The following is a 25,522-nucleotide window of genomic DNA, read 5'->3' as shown; positions in this document are numbered from 1 at the left end:
CTTCTCAGGGTTTGCTTATTTTTGCTCTGACTCCAGTGCTCCATGTTTCTAATTGAGTGTCAAATTACAATGGCAAATGGAGGAGCTTTGATCTACCTGGTAACAAAGGGGCATGGACTGTGCTCTTTGAGCACTGGAGAAGCATAACTGGGGTTTTGAGACCTTTGTTAAACTGAGGTCTGTGATTACCAAAGGAGAAAGAGAGACCAGACATCAAACTTAGTGCCTTGTTGCCAGAACTGCAGTGAATGTTGTTGACTGTTGAGTGCTGTAGACCAACAGCTGATGCTTTCAGACTGCTTTCATAGAGGTTGCCATTGCGCCTGATCCCCATGGAAGTCTTTCATTTGCTGTGTCATCCTCTTGAGATTAGTGTGGAAATGGAGACTGAGTGCTGTAATAGTTCTATTATGATAATTTACAAGAGCTCCTTTTTTTTTTGTAGTCATTAGTACATGCTGAACTTCTTAAATCCAAAATGTCAGTGAGATATAAATATTGGTTAAAAGTTATGGTGTACCCTCCTAATCCGTTACCCCAGGGTTTTAATCACCCTCTCTGTTGAATAATTTTGTACCAGGCCAATGTAGACGTGATTAATTGTGTAATCTGAACATATTTTCTGATTTCGTGATTCCTTACCCCCAAAACACCTTTGAAATTGTTCATATCAGACCAAAGCACCATGTTGGAATAAGGTTGGTGGAGGATCCATCTATTCTTGGTTTGAATCCACAAATGGGCCTTCCCAAGCTAATAGTTTTTTGATTTGTGAGTCCTATGCTGCTTTGCTGAAAAGCTGTCTCAATAACTGGTTCCATGTTTGGCACTGACAAGGGACCACTTGTCCTGTACAAAATTGATACCCAGAAATCATTTTCCCTGCTCCCCTTCTATGAGGACAGTATGCACTTCCTTGATCATTGCTACAAGGTTATTAGTGGTAATAAAATGCAAATTTTATGTCTTGCAGGTAGGTGCAGTTCTTAAAACTAGGTTTCTCTCTCCTTAGGTCTGTGCAGAGTCCCCTGTATGTTGTCTCTGAACAAGGTGCAGAAATGAAAACCGTTTCCCGTTTTCATTCTGCGCTTTAGGTTTTTATCACTGCAGCCCAAAGTTTCAGTAAGCTATACCCTATTTCCACATGTTTCACTGATATTTTTGCACAGTCATCAGTGAAATTCCTTCAGCTGTTTTACTGCTTGAGGGAGGGGCGTGTGGATAATGATACAGGAACAAAACAAATGAAGACATTGGATCGCTAGGTATTGAGCGATCCCTAAAAACAAAGCTGTCTAATTACTTCACTTGTTCTAGAGAAAAGCAGTCTGCTGCTTTGAACTGCCCCATGTAGACATGTTTGAGGTTTATTGGGTTCTATTGTATTACTACATTGCTTCATTTAAGATGTTAACTTTTTAGCTTTGCTCATTTTTACAAATAACACCTGGCATAATTCAGAGCTAGTGCAAAAGGAATTAGTATATAACTTTGACAGAGAATTGTACTACAAAGTACAATGAAGAAATGTTTCATTTTTATGTGCTACTGGCTGCTGCTACTGCTTTACTTATACAGAATTAGTCAAGATTTGTGACTAGTGTCACAACAGGTTGCAAAGTCTTTGCCTGTATTTGTTGTGTTCCCTTAGACAATCTGGCATCCATTGTTTGTAGTTTGTCTGAATAAATCCGTGATGAGAGCTAGGCATCCTGTGTCGTGCTGTCCCTCATCTGACACATCATGTCGTCCCCCCCTTCCCTTGTTCCTCTTTGCAGTGTTTTTACCAGGTCAGTCAGTCTGTCGCTTCTGTTTCTAGGTCTCAGCTATAAGCGTCTAAGTTCCAGTCTGCAAATCAAGGAGTGTACATCAGATCTGGAGGGTTCTCTTCTGACGGTATTGTTGCAGAAATTGTCAGAGCCTTAGCATAGCAGGCAGCTGAAGGAATCTCACTATTTTTCCAGCTATTCTTTTCCATTGTGATGTTGAATTCAATCATGTAAGATCATCTGTTAGGGCAGGGTTTCTTTTTTTATTTAAGTGGTACAGCTAATCCTCAGAGTACATCTACTTCAGTTTCCTATGTTTTTGGAGGACTAGGCTAGTTTAGATTCCTTTTCTCTGACCTATATACTTAATTATTGTCATGTACTGTATGCATGATACTCTGCATTTACTCAGGTACTAGAATTGGCTGAGATCCTTGTTGTACCTCACACGCTTTATTCTTTCTGATGTTTTAGGGCCACAAGGTTTGTACACTGTTGATTTCTAGAAAACTCTGTAGAAAATTTAGTCCATCCTTCAGATGAAAATTACTGTTTTGTCCAGCTGAGTCTTAACAACCTCCAGCAAGAGAGGTTCTGCCACCTTCCTAGCAATCTTCCATTGTCTCCTTAGCAACTCATTTTTTTATGGTGCATTGAACTGTCAAGACACAACTTGTGGCTGTTGCCTCTTGTTTTACAATCTGCCATTGCAAGGCAAAGTTGGACTGTGCTGCTTTTCCAGGTCTCTTTCAAATGGCTCTAGGTTGCTATTTGATTAGATGTTGGCAGACTGAAAAAGCACAATTCATAAAGCTTTTCCTTAAACCTCTGGCCTGGAAATTTACTTGACCCTCCAAAGTTTCCCTGTGTTCTTAACCTGGTGGGGTGAACACAGGTGAGCTCAGCGTTGCGGGTATGTCCTCATTACCTGTTGAATAGAAGGGAAGAGTAACTTCCATGCAACTACTGGCCTTGCTTTTGAAATTTCAATCTGATACATAGTTTGCCTTGCTGTGTGCATTGTTGCCTTTGTTTGTCATCCATCATGACAAACATCTTTCCCAGCAAGGCTGTTGCTCAGCCAGTTACTTCTGAGCTCCTTCTGAAGCATGGCTGCTCCAAGTGCAGATCTCTGTGCTTTCTGCTGTTGAGCTTCATAAGGGATCTGTTACCCCAGTCCTTAAGGTTCTCAAGGAAACAACCCTCTGAACTGAAGCTCTACTCCAGCTGTCTCCACCATTTCAGATGATTTAGCACTGTTTGCTCTTTATGTCTCACCATCCAGGTTCCTGATGAAAATGTTGGGCTTTGTAGGCTCCAGTACTGACCCAAGATTACTTGACATTCAGCTGACTGTCTTTTCAGCTTATTTGGTTAGTTTTCAAACTATGTAAGTCAGTTTATTGAGCCTGCATTTCCTAGGCCTAGAAAGGAGAATGCAGTGGGAGATGGTGCCAAAATTCTTACTAGACAATGTGCATTACATCTACATATTTTCTTTCATTCTTGTAGCCAACTATTTTATCACTGAAGCAATTGTGTTGCTTGATCACGATTTGCCATTGGCAAATTGGTCTCTTATTCAAGAATAACCTTTTTATATGATTAGAAGAACATACAGAATACATACTCCTGTGATTTTTCTGTGGTCTCAGCTGAGCCAGATCAGCCTACAGTGCCTTGGGTGCTCCTTCTTACTTTTTTTGATGGCAAATGGTTATAATTTTAGATACTTTTTTTCCCTCGCCTTTTTTTTTTCTTCCTAGCAATAAGATCTCCCCTGATTTACAGTGGTTTTTGATAAGCAGCAGCCTTGCAATTGGATCAACCAATTATTTTGGCAATTTAAGGTGTACCTAAGTTCATTCTCAGGAATTTTCATACATCCAACTTCTGTACATTATCCCTAAGCTGTAGTCCAGCTCCTTTCTTGAAAAGGGCAAAGTAGGTCAGGTTGCTGAAAGCATTTTCCAGCTGGAGATTCCACAGCCTCTCTGTGCAATTTCTTTCATTATTTAATAATCCTCAGTGTGTATGTGGGGAAACCTTTGTAATTGAAATTACCTTCATTGCAACTTTTGACTGTTTTTCCTTGTCCTTTGGATGTACATCACATGCTTCAGGTCCATATCATCTAGTTGAGTCTCTCCAGTATATTGATGTTGTGCTTGTATGAGGAGTCCAAAAGTGGACACAGTACTCCAGTCTTTCCAATGCCAAACAGGAGAAGATAATCACATCCCAAAACTTGCTGGTTACTCCTTTTTATGCAGTCTTGTATACACATGGTTGCAAGGGCACCCTACTGACTCATTTCCAGCTTGTTAATCACTAGTGTGTTTTTTGGAAAGCCGCTTCTTAGCCTTTGAGCCCCCAGCGCATCTTGCTACATGGGGTTACTGAGCTCTGGGTGCAAGAACTTTCCATTTGTCTTGGGCTTTCATGTAGTTCCCGTTTTTCCAGCTGCCTATTTGGATAGCAGCCCTACCCTCCAGCGTCTTCCTCCCTTGATATTACTCACAAACCTGCTGAGAGGGCCTCCTGTCCCATTGTGTAGGTGTTCAATGAAGACACTGAACATTGTTGCCCAACACTTATCCTTGAAAGACATTGCTGGCAAGTTAATGGCTGTTTCATGTGCTTGAGTACAACTTTGGGAGTGATTTTGTTTGATAACTTTCTGTGAACTGAGGCTGACTAGCCCAGAACTCCCTGCACACTCCAACATGGGCATGGTGGTTGCCTTCTTTGCAGTTTTCAGGCATGTCTCACAATCATAGAATCATTAAGGTTGGAAAAGAGCTCTAAGTCAGACTCAAGTATAACTGTTAACTGCCGTGTTCACCACTAAACCATGTCCCCAGGTGCCACATCCAGACACTTTTGAATGCTTCCAGAAGTAGTGATTCCACCGTTTTCCTGCGTACCTTGTTCCAATGTTATTGTGACTTACCAGAAAGCATAGAGAGTGGTCTCAGAGTAATCCTGGCCATGGAAACCCTGGGATGTATTTCTTATGCTTTTTTGTAATCACATATGTTAAATCTGCGTCAATAGTCCTTTCTCCTTTGTTTTGGTTTCATCATTGATTTATGCAGCTCTACCCTTGTGGTTACCATTCTGTCTCTTGCTTCAGGTACACCAGCCTGCTTGTCTTGTCTTGTTATTGGATAGTTTATATGCCAACTATCAACTGACTCTAATTACATTGGGTGCTGCTAGTCTCAGTTTATGACAATTCTGTCACTAAACATTCTTTTGAATGCAAATCACAAATTTTGTTATTTCCAAGCTATCTTTTAAATAAAATGCCAAGTCCAAGTAATAATGTATGATGGAGCAGTTAAAACATGCTATCAGGAGAGTTGCATAAATAATTAGCACAATGTGTGCAAAGGAAACTTTGTTTTGCAATCAGCATTTTACTTTGGGGTCAGTTGAACCAAAGATGAAGAGACTTAGTCATATGGCAGAAGTAATGTGCTGTTTGTGGATAACTCCGTTTTCAAATATTCCTATCTGAAAAAAATGACTGTAGGTGGCATCCAGATCAGTAGTAAAACACCTAAATATATGTGTTGGTTTGCAAGTGCAAGTGTGTGTCTCAGTTTTCGTTATAGTCTTTGCAAACCAGGGGAGGATTTGTGTCATCCTGAGATGAAAACCAAGAGGATAATTGTTTCCTGATCAGGCCATACACTGACACCTAAATCTTTGTATCCTGTAATAGGAGTTTGCATTCAGGTAGACACCTACATTAAGGGTGTGTTAATCTAGTGCTAAAGCCCTGTCAGTCAAAGCCCATATTTCTGTATTCTAACCAAAGTTTTGTAACAAGAGTAAGTACTGTTGATAGAAGCTGCATTTCTTGTAATACTTTTCCCACATATGTTTAGAGAATTCATGAAGAGGGGTTGAAGAGAAGGAAAAAAAAACTGCATGGGACGTAAAAAGGCCTGATTTCCTAAGTGGTTGCATCTCTTTGACTCTGTGATGATTCATATGAAACTCCTACTGGTCAAGTTTGTGGTTCTGTTTTCTCCTCAGCATTCTTGAAATTGCTACTGGGGCACAAACTGTGCCCAGTCTACCACCTGACGGAGCTGATAGGAACCTCATCTCTTGAGACTTCTGCCTGTTACATCTGTTTGGAAATTGATAGGCCATCTTAAGATATTTCTAGGGGAAATGCAGGCAATTCATGCCAAAGATAGATGCCTGTAATGGAAAAACTGTTCTTCAAAGCTTCATTTAAGAAGAGGGAAGGAAATCCAGAGGCATTTTTGGGTATTACTCATTTGATCTTAAAACAGGCCTGAGCAGTATGCTAGGAGCACATCCACTATCTTTTCTCTGTTTTTGTCTTCTGTCCATCTCTATTACCAAAGGCCATAGAGTCACAAATTAAAAACCCAACAGTAAGTAAATAAATAAAAAATCCCTCGGATATTACATAGAGTTAGTACTAGGAAACTGTTTGGGATTGTCTCAGATGGGCAGTTTTTTAGAGAACCATTTCTTCTCCAGTGTGCAGTCTTCCTTTCAGGTACTGCAACACTGTGTGTATTTAAAATTAGAAGTTAAAAACTTGACCAAAGCTAGTACAAGAAGTCTGTGTGAACCTGAAAATGCTGCCACTCCAGTCCAGAATACATTGCTGAGTTTTCTTCATTGCTTAACTTCTGACTTACGTTGCAAATACTTCTTGTGAATGAAGAGTTGTCAGTGGGATTTCCATTTGGAGTTGTTCCATGAAATCAAGTCAAAATGAAACTTTGCAACAGATTTCATGATCAGAAACTTTGTATGGAACCTACTTTATTGGGTAAGGACTGGTTACTTTTGCTTCTTGAATTGTAAACACCTCAGAAAAGGAGTGAGAAGCTTAACGTTTACTGTGGTTGTTGGAGTAACTGGGTTTCTCTGTCAGAACTGGTTTTAGCTTCTTTCAGCTTCAAATAATAAAGAAATAAAAGCAGGAATAATGCATTAAGAATACACCTTTTTATAGTTTGACAAAATTCACTTTACTTGCGTTTTAGTTGCTCAAAGACAACAACATGGCAAATAATGAAGTAGTAAAAATGTCTCCTTTGTCATTAAAAAACCTTCTTTTTGGGGGGGAGTGGGGTGAAATAAGGAGGTAGGGGGAAAAGTTTAATCCAGAGAGCTGTACTGTAATTGAAAGTATCAAAGAACTCTTCTCCCTTCTCTCTAGAAGTGTTTTTTGTTTGTACTAAATTTTTTTCAAGGTAGTACTTGCTAATTCAAACCAACATTGTCTTTTCTGCATTGGGTATTCTTTACCTTAAATAATTCAAAACTTCAGATTAAAACTGGAGGAAGTGAAGAAATGTTATTTCTTCAAGTATACTTTTTTAATGTTGTCGAGTGTCATTACTTAAAATTTCACTTAGATCTGTTCCTGTCCTGGTGTGTAGTACAGGGAATTTTCCAGTGACTGTTTATGAAGGTAGTGCCTAAATAGACTTGCAAACTTTATATATCTTTTTAGGCTTTGGTTTACATGCCTAAAACTTCACAAACTGACTAGGAAATAGAATTTGTATTGTTGTGCTGAAAAATGAATGGTCCTTTTTCACTAAACAAAAATAGTTGAAAGACCTAAGATTATCCTTAATTAGATGCTTTTGATGGTTTAAAGGTCATGGTGGTATGCAACAATATCCAGATTTATTATGAGGCACACAGAACTTGTAAAGACAGTCATGCAGTAGTTCAGTGTGTTTGGTGTTTTTTCTTTTGTTTGCCTTTGGGTGGGTTTCAGATAAATCTTTTCACTGGATGGCATAAATTAAGAAATTTAAAATTATTTGCTTTTAAGGTAGAATAGATCTTATTGTCCAGTTCATTGCCATGTATTCCTGTGACAAAACTGAAAGGTGCCTTCATACAGTAGTAGTATGTATCCCCTTCTACACTCTCTTCAAACATCAGATACTGAATTGGACCTCAGTTTACTGGATATGAGAGCTGTTCAGGGGAGGGGGGGTGGTTTGGGTGGGGTTTTTTGCAATTATTCTGTGGGAAGGTACAATAGCAAAGAGCCAACCATGTAAATGTTTGTTGACCTGTTATAACAGTACCTTGTTCTGCCTCACAGCAAACATGAGGTCGCCATCAGAAGAGTCAGTCCCATTACATGAAGAATTTATCTACTGTTGTGGAGCTGCTACCCATGTCTTAAAGTGTGGGCCCTGGAAAGACCTCTCAAAAGATGAAAGTAAAAATCTACCCCGGCTCTTATTCATGATTATTCCCGGTAAGGGTCTTTTTGTGTTTAAGTCCAGAAGTATGTTGATGTTCAGGTTCAGTATGAAATATCTCACTATTTTAAGTGGTAAATTTTGGCTCATGTGTATCACTAAGATTGCAATGGTGACTTTTTTTGTTACATTCAATTACTACTGTTACTACTGGTACTTGTAACTGTGCCATAAGGTAGTACTGAGAAATTAGGATGTCTCACTCATTTTCTCAGTGGTGGTGGTTGGCTGGGAGCATTGCAGTTTTTAGTTTGTTTCTTTCCATTGCTCTTCTTCCATTTATATCTTGCATGTTGAAGCGTTACTGCAATGTCAGCTGTGTGCCAACTGAAAAAGGAAAGTTACAGTATTAGAGGAAAAATTCTGGATCCAGTAGTTTTTTATAAGTTGGGTTTTTTTAATAGTGAATGGTTTTTAACTTAGATTTTTGCACTTGAATTTTTATGCTGAGCCACATGAACTCAATGAGCATTGTACAGTTCTATTTAAATGTGGCCATCCTAAAGTGAGAGGTCTAAACTTTTATTTAACATATGGTAAAATTAATGGAGAAGTCCTAAATTCATTGAGGTCTGCCAGTGAACTGTATGAATTCTGCCTTTAGCAAAAGTAGAGCTCAAGCCTACTCAAGCTCAGATATTGTGACTCCTTCACTGCCTTAGAGTTTGCAGATTTCTAATACTTCCTATGATTTATTTGAATGTATTGGATACTCTGGTTACTTCCCACAGAATGAGTGATGCCAATAATGACTTTGTTTGATTGTCCACAACATTGACTCACTGTTGTGGACCCTGTTGCTTTTTATGGGACAGTGTATGGCTTGATCTTTACTTAGTGGTGAAAGTGAGCACGGGTTCAATTTTTCAGGGTTTTTTTTGCAAGGCTTTGGAAGGCCCATGGAATATTTTATGTTAGTTTCTTTGGGCACAATGATTTTATGCACCCTGCCTTCTGAGTTGAATAATAGTGTAACTTCTAACCCAGTGACAGTGAAATTTAAATTCTCTCCTTAACTGAAAAGAAGAAATAAGCCTCCTATGATTACCTCTTGTTCCTGTTTTGTTGGAATAACCTTTTAAACCACATACTGCATAGTGTAATTCTTTGGTAAAAGACTATTTGTAAAAATCCAAATCACCAAACAGTTTTCTGGAGGTACAAGCCTAATTTAATGCTTTTGAATTGCTGCTTTCTTACACTTAGGGCATTTCTGGAAGGCTTAGTTGAACAGCTAAGTTCCTTTTTCCCCCAGGTTCTGGACCTTTCACCTGTCTTCAGGTTGTGGTACTCTTGTGTTTAGGTTGGTATTAGAGGATGTAACAAGGATAAATCTGTAAAGCTAACTTACATCAGTAGAAAGATATGTGGGTGAAGAGCATCCAAGACAAGGTAGCTCTACAGGGCATGTAAATTATTCTGCTCAAAATATACCAATACACACACACTGTATGGTCTCCATATTCATAATAGGAAACTTTTCATGCGAGAAAATGTAGTGGCAGGGCTACATGGAGCTTATTTCCTGCAGAACAGTTCTGTGAAGACTGCTTAATAACATCCTATATTAACGACGTAGGTATCCAGAAACAGACGTCAGTGAAATATTCAGTGTGCTTTTGTCATGGTCTGCAAGCTTTTGCAAGCAGCTGATTTATGGTTTTGCTCTTATTTCAGAATTATCTTGGTAACAAACTGGAAGTTCTGTCACAATTTAAAACCACAGCAACCACAATAATGCTATCTTCACTTCAGATGCCCAAATTCAGTAGTGAATCAAGTTACTTGAGCTTCTTGCTGTGGTTGGCAGGGAGCTGACTAGAACCTGGCATTACAAAGTCCAGTTTTGCTTCGCATAAATCAAATGTTTGGGTTTTTTCTCTGCCGGTATATGCCTCATTTTTAGCCTTCAAGGAAAGGCTTATCTGCCAACACAAAAAACACAGCCTTAGGAGAACTCCTGACATTGGGTCATCTGGCAACGTGTTTGTGTACCTAAACAGTTAGGGTTCGATAGCATTCCCCTTCGTAGCTTCCCAAATATGCATTGTGGAGCCCTTCTGGAGTCCAGCAATTTTCACACTCGAAAGGCGTGTATCCCTGGTTGAGACTCTCTATGGAATGAAGGAAAGAGGGGCAAAGGGACAGCTTGGGACAAGTCAAGGGAAGAAACATCCAGACAGGGGCAACTCTGACTCAGAAAAGGAGAGTATGCACAGCCAAGCGTTGAGTGATCTGAACTGAAGGTGGTTAGTTCTGCTGCATGTGTTATCCTGTTCTGCATATTAAACTGCTCTGGTACAGACTTTTCCAGTCTTAACGAAATTCATGCATATGATTTTGTTAATATGTAGTCAAACAAAACTGGGTTGTTTGGGGGCTACTGAAAAGAAAGATGATAAAATTCTCGGCTTCTGCTGGAATCGAATTGTTGCCAGACATTTTAGAATAAATGCTGTATATTTATTTTCTTTCTGTGTTTTAGTCATGTTCGTTGGAACGGGGAGGATTTCTCTCTGGTTTGACTTACTTTTTTAAAAAAGAGGGGAGAGAGAGAAAGCTAACTCCAAACATTTTTCTACTCAGAAATCAATGGCAAAATTCCCATTGACTTTAATGAGGCAGGATTCTGTCTCCTGAGGACTGACAGCTTGCTGTGCTTGAAGGGGTTGGAATACAGAACATGCAGCAGAGTTCAATCTCATTTAACTGCAACAAGCTAATGTTGTTTTATTAATGGCAGTCTGTGTGAACTTAAAATTTAAATAAAGTTTTACTTTATTAATTGAAACGTTTAATATGCCCTTTTTTGTTCTATCACATTTTTTCCTTATGTAAGCAAAACCTCTGTATAGGAGTAATAATGTGTCCACTAAAGTAATTACTGTGTGTAAGGTCCAAATTTTCCTCAGTCCAGAATATGTGTACACTTGTTTGCCTTTCTTATTATGAATTCTTCTCTATTAAAATTGATGAGATTTATTCATGAGAGTAACATTAAATGTAACATTTAATGAGCGTAACATTAAAGGATCAGGTCCATCGTTTTCTGGAAATGTAGGCGTTATGGAAAGGACAGAAATTAACTGTTTTTCCTCTTGTGTCCTAAAGGTCTGTTTTCCCCCTTGCAGTGTTTGTTTAGTGTAAAATTAGCAGTGAAGTACAAAATCTACTACAGCAATATTTAACATTGCTTGTGTTTATTGAAAACCAGAATCCACAAAGTGTAATGGAATATTTTGTTACTGTTTTAAGAGTATCTGTCTATTTATGTCTGTATATTTATGAAACATTTAACCTTGTAAATAAATACTGTACAAATTTTAAAACCACTGTGCTGTTTAGTTCATGATGTTTTGCTTTTCATCAAAGTTTTTCTTGCATTTCATTGCAGGAGTGCATTGGAATACCTTCATTCCAGACTTCCTAATTTGTGTTACCATTGCTGTAAAAACAAAGCAATTTTGCTATTTTCACTCTTGTGCTTGGGAAGCTTAGTTCACAGTTGATAATGTATAATGTAAATAACATTCTTTGTGGTAAAGCATGTGACACAAGTTTCATTCATTAATATACAGAAATAATTTCAGAATCTGGTTCTTTGGCCTGCATGCAGGGTATTCCCTATGCTTGCCAAGTCTCTTGATCTGCCTGCTTTCAGTTGGATTGCTGCTGGGTTATTGGATCATCTTATTGTTTTATCAATTCATGTGGTGACTTAGTGACGTTTAAGGGCTATGAGGACTTAACCCAACATTTTTGTTAAAATATAAAAATTTTATCTCCTGAGTCAAGAATTGCTTATACACAACAGAAGGTGAGGACTTGGATGCTCATCTTTTCATCTTCTCCTAGGAGTAGTTACATCAACTTACATCAACAACACTGTTTCACTTGAGGACTACTTAGCTATTTTTCAGCAGTGAAAACAGTGCAAACAATTTGCTTGGATTATGACAAGCCTTTAATGTGTTCTCCCTTGAGATGAGACATCCTGATAGATTTAAAGTCTTTGAAGTTCTATTTTTGACTGTAATACAGGGACTCTGAAAAGCTTTCAGTACATTATCTGGCTTTGTCTTCACCTGCTGTTTTGTTATTTAACAGTCATCACCCTCAATATTTGCATAAGAAAAGTTAGAATCACTATATAATAATACTTTACAATAAAACTAATTGTATATAGCCCTAAAGCTTAGTTCCTTTGTGTTTTGTTTTTTTGGCTCCCACTAAACCAGCTTTTTGAAAGTTATTAATCATTTACTCTGCTCAGCAGTTACTAGAATGAATGGTTCTTCAGAGGTCTTCTGTCACCACTGAGACCAAGGGGTTTGCTTAATATTAAAAGAATCTGTTTCCTCTTTCTACAAACTGTGTAAAGTATGTTTACTCCAATTTCTCTTCAGTTTTGTTTTACAATGGGCTTCGATTTATACAAAATTCATGTGATTAAATGGGCTTGTTGGTATGTAATCTGTGTGTTATAACTGTTTGTCTGCAACTGAGTTGGACTTTCGATATCAGCAGATGAGTTTGCAGTGTGTAGCTTCTGGCAACCTTAGCCAGGATGTAATCCAGAATCCTATATGGAATCTTGGCTTTTACCGTGGATGGATCAGAACTGTTTATGTGAAGCAAAATCTGGTTTTGGAGTCAAGACCACTGAGTTACTCAAGGAAGATACTTTATCTTCTCAGACACTGCTTTCTAAGTTGGCAGCCAGGGTCTCCTCTGTCAGGACACAGCAGTGTTCAGAATTTGCCTTTGAAACTGGAGGAAAGGGGAATGTTGCTGGCAATGGACAGCCAGGTTAAGAGGAAAGATGACTTCTCACCTCCTGGGCAAGGGGACTTCTTAGTTCTGGGTCATGTATGCTTTGTGTTTACAGTCATTGAACGAGCTCCAGCGACAACTCTGTGAACAAAGTTGAGAACCTGTTCTGTCTGAATGCATTAGGCAGTAAAAGTTGCTTTTTTCCTCCTTTGGTTTTGTGATTTGAGTTTTTCTTGAATGAATAGTACCAGAGCATCAACAGTAGGAAAAAATGTCTGTCCTCATCTGTTACCTCTGCAGTTTTGTCACTGTCATCATGATTATGAGAGCTTTCATGTGGTTTGGGTTTTTTGGGGGTTTTTTTGGGTTTTTTGTTTGTTTGTTTGCTTGCTTTTTTGCTTGGTGTTTCATTGGTGTGGTTTTTTTGGGGGGTCAGGCTGAACCCTTGTCACTTGGTGCAGAAAGGGACTCTAAGGCCTGATTTTACCCAGCCTAATAGTGAACACCTAATTAAGATGATAAAGTGAGTAGTATAAATTTCTGGGTAGTTTGTAGAAACAGTAGGTAGGGATGGGTACAGCCATGAGCATTTCTGCCTGCTGAGGGTTTGAGTTGCCCTGGGATGTTGTGAAGTCTCCAGCTCTGGAGATAATCAAAACTTGACTGTGTGCAAACCTGGGCAACCTGCTTTGACTCTGTGTGAGCAGGGGTTGGGCTACAAGATCTTGGGTGATCCCTTCCAAATGCAGTGATCCTGCAAACGTGACCCGTGGAGTCGCCATCCAAGCTCCTTGTCCATGTGTTGGATCTGATCTGGATTGATTTGGGGTACCTTCAAAAGGCAGTAAAGATAGGTCTATGGATAATCTTATATAAGTACTTGATTAGAATTAGCTGCCCTTTCAAAAGCTGTAGATTGCCTTCACAGCCACACTGCACAGTGAGGGTCTTAATGCTGAAATTGGGTTTGTTAAGTGCTAAGAATCAAATTAAAAATTGTAAGGAACAAAGTATGGTACTTAAACACAGTATGGACAGAGTATGCCAGAAGAGGGAGCTGTTTTAAAGATTAGAAAAATAGTGGGTTTTGGCAAGCTTATTTCCATAATAGCCGGTTATACCATGTAAGTACAGGTTTCAGGCTCTCATCTCAATGCACAAGTAAGCACTGACTGTTTCTCTACTTTGTGTATCAGAAAAAAAATTAGTACTTTAATTAGACTGTGTGACAGTGATTAATCAGTTATGTTGGTTGTTGAGGATCATAAAAATGCCTTTTACTTGCATTAGGAGGAGTGAGATAAAGGAAGTCCAATTTGAGCGGAGAATATAAGAACTGGGAGTGCTGGGGCTTCTGTTCCCAGCTTTTTCACTGGATTGCTTTTCAGTGGATAGTCATCCTCACAAATTGTGTCCCAAACGACCAAACAAATCTTCATTCACGTTTGCAACATTTGTAATTATACAGTTGCCCAAGGTAGCATTCACTTACAATCAGCTAACACTAAGTAAATAAATTAATAGTAAAGCACAGCTACATAGAGTGAGGCAACAAATACTTCCTCTCTTGAAATGTTTAAATCATTGGCCAGCTCCATGGGCAGCTCCACTCTTACTTACTGTGAGAAATTCTTGTGCCAGGGCATATATCACCTTCTAGTGTACAGCACTAAATACCCAAAGGACATTAAGGAAAATAACTCATCACATAAAAATACTTCTTGTTTTAAAGGAATCATTCATTTAACTTTGGATTTTGGAGGTTTGAATGCTTCTAAGTGAAAGTCATAAAGTGTAACTGCTTTAGTTACAGTAAGTGTAGTACTAATGTTGAAATGAGCTATATAAGACCCCTTTTTTCACACTGACTTACACTTTATTTTGCTTAATCCTGTATCACATAGTTCTGATGACCTAAAGCTGAGGCTGAAAAGCTTTTTCCTATGTGGGTGTATATTTTCCATCATATTAACATTGTGCAATGTGTGTTTATCTTCACATACCTCTACTAGTGTGAGATACAAGAAGTTTCATGAGTTCTACTATGTTTGCATACTTTGACCATATCATCCCAAGGGGAGCAGTGCTACTATTGTCCATCCTCAGCTGAAGCAATGGAGCAGAGAAAAAGGGAAATTTGGGTGCTCAAAAGTAGAGATGGTGTTATTTAACACACTTGGTCCAGGGAATCAACTTATAAATCTTGTTTGATTGGAGTCTTGGCTCTTTTGACAAGGCATGTGGAGGATTATGGAGCTCAGAATGGCATCTAGTCCAGCTGGCACACTTGAGTCACATGTGGCTAATCAGCAGGAACCAAAAAAAGTCTAAATTTTGCACCTAAAATTCTGTCCTGGTTATATGCTGTTCATATCCAAACAGCTAAGCAGAATTCCTTCTGTGTGCACAGATACTCACTCTATTTATTTAAGAAAGATTTCTCTTTTACGTATTGGATTAGCAGCAGCATTCATCTGTTCTGTGGGACTTCCAGTGCTTGAAATTAAACTGATGATACTATACTTGAGCAGAGTATTCACTGTAAAACATCCTACCTGACTTCATGGAGAGGATGGCAGTGAATCTGCAGCCTTTTCCTTGAGAGAGGAAGAGAAATGCTGTGCTCTTTATCATGGCCTCACCTGCAGCACAGGAATTGAAGCAACCTGGGGCTTTGAATGTATTACTTGCCTGCTGGGCTGCTCAGGAAAGCTAGCTGCTGTTCCTAAAACTTTCAAGGGTGTATTTCACTGTATCCCACCTGTCTGTGTTACGACTGTATGGGATCAGCATCACGTAATAGCAGTTTTCCTGGAAAGTCTCTACCATTCCCTGTTTTTTTATTTACTTAAGTAGTTGAACCTCTGTTTGGGTGTGGGCAAAGGGACTGGGTAGCAGGATTGGGCCATTCATAGAGCTCTTGCCTTCAGACAGCTCTTAGAACCGTGAAGTTGGGTATAAAGCAGATGGTCCGGAGTCTGAAGTAGTGTGGAAGTTAGAAACTGTTTCTAGAGTGTATATTAAGAGTGACTAGATATTGAAAATCTAAGAGATTAGTGCTTGAAGCACTTAAAAAACTTCCTAAGGCCATTATTTCACAATCCAAACTGTTTGTCAACAATGCTGGCATAAGGTATTCCTGTTCCCAGCACACTGTGCCATTCCACCCCTCAGTTATGCCAGAACAATAGCTTGAGAGATCATGCTGTGAATTAAATAAATACATAAATTTATTTCTGGGGTCTTTCTACAGCTGGAACAGTTTCCTGGAGCAGGGCCCCACAGAGTTGTGCCAGAGTAATTCAGGGGCTGGTGAGCCGTGGTGGGAGGGTGGGAACGACAGTCAAGGGAGAAGGTGGGAGTTCCTTCAGCTGGACTTGCCACAGAACTTTCTGTTGATAAATTATGGTGTCAGTCCACAACATGAAGCGTGTACACGTGGGTTCACATGCTCTGTTTGAAGACTGCTCTGAAAGGAGCTGGTACCCCACCAGCCTCACCAGGTGGTAGTGATTCGCTGAGAATGCCTCTCCCTCGGGGCTTCTGCTTTTGTTTACACTGCAGCTCCAGATGAAGCTGCCAACTCTTGCATTTGACCCCGACTTCTCAGATTCTGACATGGAGAATTTGTATTTTACATTTCTTTGTTTTTATTTTTTTCCTGAATAAAAAAGATTTGGCAATGGGAAAGGAGCTTTCCTACTCTCCAGTAACTGGTATATGTTATACAAAAGCAATCAATGAGAACGGACTGTGCTGTAGAGTTAAAAGTTTGTGTAGCATAGCAAAGCAGGTAGAAAGGTTTATGTAGAGTAAAATAACATGTTTTCCCCTTTCCCTATACAGGTAGTCTTACCAGCAGATAAGGAAGTAAGAGCACAGTTTTGATTTCAGTGAGACAAACACAGCAGAACATTTTATTCTTATGCTTGCATGGGATGTGTATCACCATATTTTGTATATTCACACTTTGAACAGGAGCAAAAGCATATATACACACACAAAAAAATACCCCAAACACAAAAACTACCCAACTCTATCTTCCTGATATTCCCAAATAGTCATCAGCTATATTTCTGCTTCTGTCAGCTTTTCTAGCCATTTCTTTAGTACCAATATTCATAACTTGATTATGAGATCAGTCTTGTGTTCAGCTGACCATATATTTTCTGAGATGGCAATGTGTATAAGGCACTGTAAGCTGGTGGAGCTCAGTGACTAGCAATACTTTAACTTTCATGCATAGATTACTTGGTCTATTTCTTATTTATAAAATGGGAATAAATACAAAATGGCCCTCCCCTTTATTTACTGAGCTAAATAGTTTGACTTCCTGAGAACATTATTTGCAGATAAAACTAATTTGTCTGTACCTATTTGATTTCTACTTTTAACCCCCTTAAAACTTGGAATACCTCAGTCAATTTTCTCCAATTTTTTTTCTGAGACACATGGGACTCAAAACGATACCAAAATGCGTTTGACTGGAAAACATATATGCTGGTAAAGTACCCCCTGAAGGAAAGGTGTGTGTCATACCCCCTATTATATATTAAAAAATTCAATTCTTAGGACACTGTTCTCCATTATTTTTGTTGCTTATGGACTACTTGTTTGTGGCTAATATTTTAAAATATGCTGACAGTTGAGCTTTGTTTACTGGGTCAGCCCACCAGCTTCCATTGTCTTTAGAGAAGAAAAAAACATAATCTTTCATTAAAAATAAAAACTTCCTCATGCAAAGAGGGGCCTGTTTGTCAGATCTAGGCTTGAAATGTGCCACTTTTGTTAATTTCCCAGCGCTCCAGAAGTACCTCTGATGGGGGCTTGGCACAGTTGAGCTTGTTAAGCTTGAGAAGGCAGAGTAATGACAGGATGGTTGAACATCCAGCTGTGCTTGACAGTGTTTCCCTCCACTAAATCTGGGTGGCAGATGTGACTTACTGAAGTGACTTACTGAAATTTCTCAATCCACAGTCTTCTCCCAGTGTCCTCTCCCTGCTAATGAGGCGTTTTCAGCATGGATCCTTCCTGCCTGGCTGGAAGCAACATCAGAGGAGGAAGTGATCCTTCTCCTGCAGCATGCAGTGGCTTGAGTTGGCCAGAGTTATGGGAAAGTTGTGTTCTAGGGTATTTTGCTTGATTTGACAATTTAAAAAAGGATCTGTTTCTCTTCATGGGGTGTCTGAGGCAGAAGGGAAGAAGAAATTACTTACTGAGGACCTACCTATGAAGGAAATCCTGTGTTTCCATGTGCATCATGTACAAATAATGCAGTTAAAATGTTTAAAGCTATAGCAGCAGTGTATACTGTGCTTCCTTTCTGGGAGCTGCTACCATAAATACCTGAGCTGATATGGATTTGCCTTGATATTAAACATTTTGACTTAGTTATATCTGATAATAATGAAAAATAAAAATTCTCTTCAAGTTAACAGAAGGCCTCATTTCTGTCCTGCTGGTAAATCTTATCGATCACTGAATCTGTATTAGAAATAAATATGACCCATTATGTTCAATATCTGGATTACAGAAAACAGTAGAACCAAAAATTAAGTCGTAGCTCTTGCTCTTGTTTTCCTGTTATGGGCATGATGGAAAAATTTTGATCATTGTCCTGATTTCCATTTTTGAAAACAATTCTTGGTTATTCATGATGGATTTAAAATCTCCCATAGGAATAAGTAAATGTATAGTGATACATACATACTGCCCTTCACCTTTAAATTTTAGATATTTTTTATCTCGTTTCACAGCTTTCTCTTAAGAGGCAGAAACTCTTCATAATAGACCTCAAATGACTAAACAAATATGCTTGGGAAGTGACTTGTGTTTTGTGCTTTCCTGAATAAAGTGTTTCAGTTGAAGTTTCCATGGAGCATCTACTTGGGACTAGTACTAATACCCCAACTACAAGGCTTTTTTCTTCAATCAGAAATGCAGTGGTGTCAGTGCAAAGAATTTTTTCCTAAGGATGTGGATTGGTAAATGTTAGTTTATCCATCTGCAGAACAGTCTGTTCTTTTATCTTGCATTTCTGAAGACTGACAAAAATGCAAATGCAAAATTAATTTGCAAAATCACCTTAGACTGTTGTATTTAAGTGTGATGTTCTCTTCACTTTTGATACACAAAAAACGCAGAAACACATTTTCAGTCTTCTTTTCTAAAATTAGCTGTCTTGGTGTTCTGTGTTGATATTTGTTTCCTATCTGTTGCTATCTTTATAAAACAAACCAAACAAACCCCAAAGCCCTCAAACCTATGCTTTTTTTTTTGTAATTATTATCAGTGGTACAGCATAGGAAAATCTCTGATATATATTTGAAAATATTCTTTCTGTTGCCTTTTGAGTGTATTGTTTGCTTCCTCCTTGCATATTATTCAAAAGTGATCAAATCTGCAGAGCTGTGTATCGACACAAAACAAATAATTTGTGGTTATCTTGGGTTTGAATTATTTATTTTTCTTTCCTTTGTCTTTTTCCTGCCGCTGTTGTCTCATCAGGGTTGTGTTATTCAGATGTTTCATAGGCGTTCCTGTGAACCCATTTGACATCAAGTCTCGTGTTCCTCTTTGTGCACTTCCTTTGTGCTCCCTCTTTCTTTCAGAAGGAGGTTTGCTTTCTACTGGTCCTGTTCTGCTTCAGTCCATGAAGCTGGCTGAAAAATTCCCACTGGGAATTCTAGACCCAGTGTAGAACTTGCAGTAGCCTCTCTGCCAGCATCAGTTGGTTCTAGGATGGATTGGATCAGACCAGCCATCTCTGGGGTGTTAAAAGTACTTATATCTGTCTTCATCTGCCTACGGAGATGTTTAAGAGACTGTGTATGTGTAGGTGTGTACTAGGAGGTCTAATTAAATGTTTTAATTTTTCTTTTGCTGGGGACAAAGTAGAACAAAAATTATTTAGTTGTAAGCACTAGAAAATCGTGGATTCTACCTTTGAATAATGTGAAAAAATGGCTATTGTATTAGGAACTCAATTATTTTAGTTTTGTATCTTGATCTTAACTTCCTTCCAAGAAATATTAGTTTACAAACATATAAAAAAATAAAATCTAGGCTTTTTTTTTTTTTTTGTATTTATGTACCTACTTTGCTTGAGGCATTAGAGGTAACTATTGAAATACATCTGTGAACTTTATAGCCTGTGCAATATTGCTTAATCACAAAGTCCAGTAGGTTTGCAGTGGGTGAAATCAATATTTTGGACTTCATGTTTTGTCTGCCTGGATACATGCTGTTAATCATTCCTGTGAGAAAACAAGCATGTACTGTCACAGTTTTTAGCTGGGAATTCTTATTCTCAGGCTTCAGGCACAATTGTCACTTGGGCAAAACCAGCTGTGTTAGGTTAATTCAGGTTTATCAGACTGTCTGTGGGATTTCTTTAGAGGTAAATGAACCCACATTTATCCTAAAGGTGGAACAGCATTAGAGAACAGCAGGAAAGCTTATTGGCTTTGCAAAATGTGTATAAAGAATGTGTATTATAAAATCCTATATGTAATATAGGATTTATAGCTATATGAAACTAATAAAAGTATGTGTTATATATGTATATATAGGGAAAAAATGTGAAATGTTCTTGAAAAACCTTTCTAATAAGCTGTGTTACAAACAGCTGGCTGAATCCTTCTGAGATTCCCTATTTTCATAATCCAAGCAAATATATTAAGGTGCTTTCCAGCCACATTCACAATTCCAGAGTTAAGAGAGGATCAAACAGAGCTTTCACATGTGTTTCTGTACAACATCCTTGCAATTGTTTGCTCCTTGGCTGATGCTGCTCCTCTAGTGTAGGGACTATTAGTGGATGCAGGACCAAGAATGCCAGTCCCCTAGACGTGCAAACAGGTGAAAGCTTAATTGCTGTGAGTTTATGATGGTCATTCAGATGTTATTTGACAGGTTTTATTTGGAATCCCTTGACCCTGCATGTCAGGGAAACCTGTGTGTTGCCTTTTAAGGGCTGATCATCAGCCACGGTGTCAGATTCTGCTGTTTTCTCCCAAGTGTGAGAACATCATTGTGTTTTTTACATGCTCCATTTAAATCCTTCTGACATCTGTATGGGCTGCTTTCCATTCATTAACATAGGGGAGTTGCATCTTCTTCCATGGTGGCTGGTCAGACGCCAAAGGCAGATTAAGTTTCCTTGAGCAAGGAACTTGTCATTTAGGCTCTTCGAGCTGGAGCTGGGAGCTTTGGCAGCTCTGAGAAGAGGCAGTGAGAATCATTGCCACAAAAATGATTTTTGTGTGGTCCTGCTGTGCACCCCTGGATTTCAAGTTTGATTTATGGCTGCTCTTTTTTTTTCTTTTTAAAAGTCTGCATTCATTTTTTCTTGCAGGACATTATAATGTAAATACTGCATCATACACATTTAACTCTGAAACTGTGCATTATTTCTAAAATTAAACACATGGTAATTGCTGGCATATTTTCCAATTCCTCAGAGTTCTCTGTAAACCCACTGCTGGCTGTGTATTTCCCTTCTTGTATTCATGTAGCTGCCTTTATTCTTTATGGTCCTGTTGAGGTCCCAGAGCAGGCAGAAAGCAACTGCTGGAAAGCATATAAAGCACCACGGCTGAATGCCAGCTAGTGCTCCCACAGGTGGCCAGGCTTCTGGAGACACAACTGGAAACACTGGGGAACATCTCACAGGACAGTGCATGGAACCCAATAGCTTGTTTCCAAACAAGGTTTGAGATGGCTTAGCTACACGTAAATTTCTTCTCCTTCACTCCCCTCCACTCTTGCCTTTTACTGTACACTACTCAAATAAATCTTTTTCAATTCAGCTATCCCTTCCAGAACTGCTAAGAATTATTTTAACTTTATGTTTTAGTCTAAATTTCTTTTCAGTAAGCTGTATATATTTTTGACCTATGCCTTTCTGGACAGAAGACTTTTCTGTCATGTTTTGGTGTATATCGGAAACATTTTTGCATGTAGTGTTCTCTTAATTATAATTTTCCTTTTACATGAATATTTTCTGTTGCTGAAGAATTAAAAATGCTTGAAAATTTGTAAGCTGTCATAAACAGTCATTGCTTATGAGCAGTAGCTGTAGTCTGTGACTTTTTAAATGGACATGTTTGCCATTCAGAATTAAGCTGATTGAATTGCAGTGATGGCATACCATATATAACTTTGAACTTACCAAGTCTGAGTAACTTCTTTTTTGGAAGTGCAGCATCTCAAATATTAGTATGTATTTCATTTAAAACAGGCCAAGTTTGACTTTATGATGTGTTATATAGGAAATCCTGTGAAATCAGGATAAAGGTTATTCTTTTGCAGTGATACCCTGGGGTAGATACTCAGTTTGTACAAGTTGTTCTTTCTCTGCTTCTAGCTGTCTTCATAAGAAGGAAGCAGATGGCATTTAAAATCCTGATTTGATGGAAAAAGTATTAACAAGAATGTGTGTGAAAGTGAAGGGTAGGAAAATGCATATTTATAAGTAATATTCATATTTTTAATTACATGGATAATTAAAGAATAGTAGTTCCAGTTTTTGAAAGCTTATATCTGCAGTATATAAAAGTGGACAATATTTACCTTTTACTATAGCTCAAGGTTAAACCTCTGCACTCAGTTGTTCTGTGTTAGCTTGGGTGAAACAGATTGGAAAAGGAACAAATAGATTCCTGTCTTCAAATTAAAAATGGAAAGACTGAGCTTAGTGTAGAATAACTGGGTGACATGTTGTGTGCTACAGAGAGAAACAGGCAGGAGTTCCTTGGCTATTGCACCTTTTGAGTACACCAAATAAAGTGCCCCCACTGTTCTGATTCACTGTATAAATTGTCCATTTGACGTACTCTTCCCATGAAATGCTTATAAATATTCTGCAAATTAAGCAAATGCTCAGTGTATTGTAGTTTTGTGTCTTCTGTTAGGGTCGCCATTTACAGCTGTTGTTTAAAAGACTCCTGAAACAACATAAATGCAGTTGAAAATTAAGCACAGTTGAGAGTAACTGCTTACAATGTGCTTCTTGGTTCAGATGACTGCAACTTGAGATCTGCTGGCGTGCATGAATGATTCAGCTGCCCTGAGGTGCCTAGGGATTGATGTGGTATTCAAATAACTGGAGTAACCTTCAAATCATGGAGGTTAACACTGAATTTACTTATGGTTTCCATTTTTTGACACTTGGTTGCTGAGTGATAGAGCATAGGCAGTTTTGGTTTGATGTACTGGGAAATACGTAAAATGCTCAAATGAGCACTGTGTTGCCTGGGCACCTTTGTGATTAACCTTGTCTATAAAATAAAATAATTTAATTGAGCACATTTCAGTCGCAGTAGATGAGCCCAAAATATTATTGATCACAGACTGTTGTGCATATGGAACCCCAGTTATTTCCATGAGCTCTTACTATTACTCCGTTGTATGAAAAGAATCTTTATCTGTTCAGGGGTTTTTTGTTTGTTCCCCTTTAAAGTATTTTGACAGATAGCAGCTCAAGTAAAAACATATAAAATTACTTTACAGAAATGTGAGATAAACATTCTCCACTTACAAATATTGTAGATGCCAGCTTTCAAAAGCAAGGGCTGTTGATCTGCATTTACTTAAGTTAGTGCAAGTCTGCAATAACTCCACTGGAATTGCAACTTCAATAAAGAATAAATTTATAGCTGCTTTACATGTGGTGATTTCTCTATAGAAATCTTTGCTGTTAAAATTCATGTTGATTTTCCTTTCTGCTTATGCCAGCAGCTCTCATTCATACCTCTTCAAGGCATTTTAAAGTGCCAGTAGCAATTCTAACATCTCAGACCTCTCAGAATGTCTTTTACCATGAGCAGATGATCATGAGGAGTGCAGAAATGGCATTTCTTTTGCATTTATGGATTTTTGTTTTTACCTGCCTAAAATACACATTATATTTATCACAGGATAAAAATCCCCTTTCCCTCAAAGAAATATTAGTGTCTTGAGCTTTGTATAGTATTTGGTGCAGAGCCTCACTGTCCTTAAGCAGTTCTTACTTGATTGCTCCTCAGTTGGTGGCCAAATCCTGAGATTTTATGCATTAGGTTCTCCTGGCTGATGATGGGAAAGAGCAACAAAATGTCTAAGACAGCTGCTGTTGTTTCTTCTCCTTTCCTTGTTCTGCATTATTAAAGGAGAGAAAAATGTAAAGGAAAAAGGCTGTGATAGAGAATAATGTTGTGACTCCTTGATCTCAAAATTCCTAATTGCATTATATTTCAGGACAAAGCATAGTGCCAAAATATTGTGATCATTTGTACTACAAAAGACACAATTTATTTTGGAGTGTTGCTACTTTTATCTTCAGCCTTGCTGAAAGACGTATGTCCTCTGTGTAACATCAATCCAAGGAACTTGACAGATGATGTCTAGATTTTATTTTACTCTCTCTGGAGCCCTCTATGTTATATATTTTTACGTATGAAAACGTGATACAGTTGTATGGATGTGTGACCCTTGTGGATTTTAAGTTGTTTTTCTGGAAATCAGATTACAAAAATTAGATCATGCATTCTGGAGTTTATATAATACAACAATTATTTTTTTTTAATTCTCCTTTAATGTCAAGCTTGCAAATAGATGCTTAGAAATATGTAGTAACTGATACTGGGGTTTGGGTGTTTCTTTTCTCCCTCCAAAGCTGTGTACGCCAGTAAAAACAACGTTGTTGTAAGATGGGTAGTTTTACTAAGGTTTAAAAACCATCAGAGACACTTTTTACATGTAAGTGAGGGGTGAAGCATGTGAGATACACGACCTAGAGTGGAAGGCTTCCCTCCTGTGCCCATCCATGATCCCCGATCATGGCATCACTTCCTACACATGTCTGTGCTGCAAGTGGCTGTGGGTTCCTGGGACACTCCTGCTCAGTGGTGAACAGGCTGCTCTGGAAGGCCTGGGCTGAGGGAATGCCTCTTGGGAGAGCGATGAACTCACTGTGTCCTGCCTGAAGAACAAAAGGGTGGAAGTGAAAGAAGAAAATATGAAAATACCCACTACAGAAAGAGAAGAATTGGAATAAACCCCATTTTTATCTCCACGCACCTTTTCCGCAAGTACTAATTTGATTGTGTCTTTGTTTCTTCTTCTCTGTCATATCAATACTTAGACAGCTCAGCCTCTGTTATTGCAATCAGACTGATATAAAGGGGTTGACAAAATTTTAATGAAGGATTTTTTGTTTTGCAATACATTGGTGTTATTTTGGAATGTCTTCGTCTTAAAAAATGGCAGCCTTTTTATACACAATAGTGCTCTTGTTGCATTTTGCTGTTGATGATATCCAAACTAAGAATTGCCTGACGTGGGAGTGAAAGAAATGTAAATGAAAAATCCTAACTATGATGGTGGGCTTGCCCAATGTCTAAATGATAACAAGAAATCAGTGGAACTCCTCTGGAAAATCAGTAAATATATAGCAATTGTATGTTTTTATGTCTATGTGGAATTTTTATGGCTAATTAGGAAACCTCTGCTTCATCTTCATATGGCTTTACTCTCCAACTTATGTCACTACTGATAACCAAAAAAGAAAGAAAGAAAGGAGGAACAGATATTAGAGTTTTGTTTGGCAGTCCTGAAATCCCTCCCAGATACATATTTTTGTCTTTGAGACAGTATTTCAGTTTCCACTTCAGCAATGGTACCTGACTGTTGATATTGGCACTGTTAAACTGG

General features: G+C 38.4%; 1 protein-coding gene across 2 annotated transcripts in view; it reads left to right on the top strand.

Moving 5' to 3' along the window:
* The window catches only part of LDAH (lipid droplet associated hydrolase), a 116,819-nt gene that overhangs the window by 5,445 nt on the left and 85,852 nt on the right, over positions 1-25,522 (top strand). For both annotated transcript variants that reach the window (XM_064650626.1, XM_064650628.1), the window contains exon 2: positions 7,894-8,052. In XM_064650626.1, coding sequence (XP_064506696.1) covers positions 7,899-8,052 — 154 coding nt within the window. In that variant the 5' untranslated portion in view covers positions 7,894-7,898. The remainder of the gene's footprint in view (positions 1-7,893; positions 8,053-25,522) is intronic.

The sequence above is a fragment of the Pseudopipra pipra genome, chromosome 3 (genome assembly GCF_036250125.1).
Source record: "Pseudopipra pipra isolate bDixPip1 chromosome 3, bDixPip1.hap1, whole genome shotgun sequence".
Taxonomy (NCBI): domain Eukaryota; kingdom Metazoa; phylum Chordata; class Aves; order Passeriformes; family Pipridae; genus Pseudopipra; species Pseudopipra pipra.
This window is presented reverse-complemented; position numbering and strand designations above follow the sequence as displayed.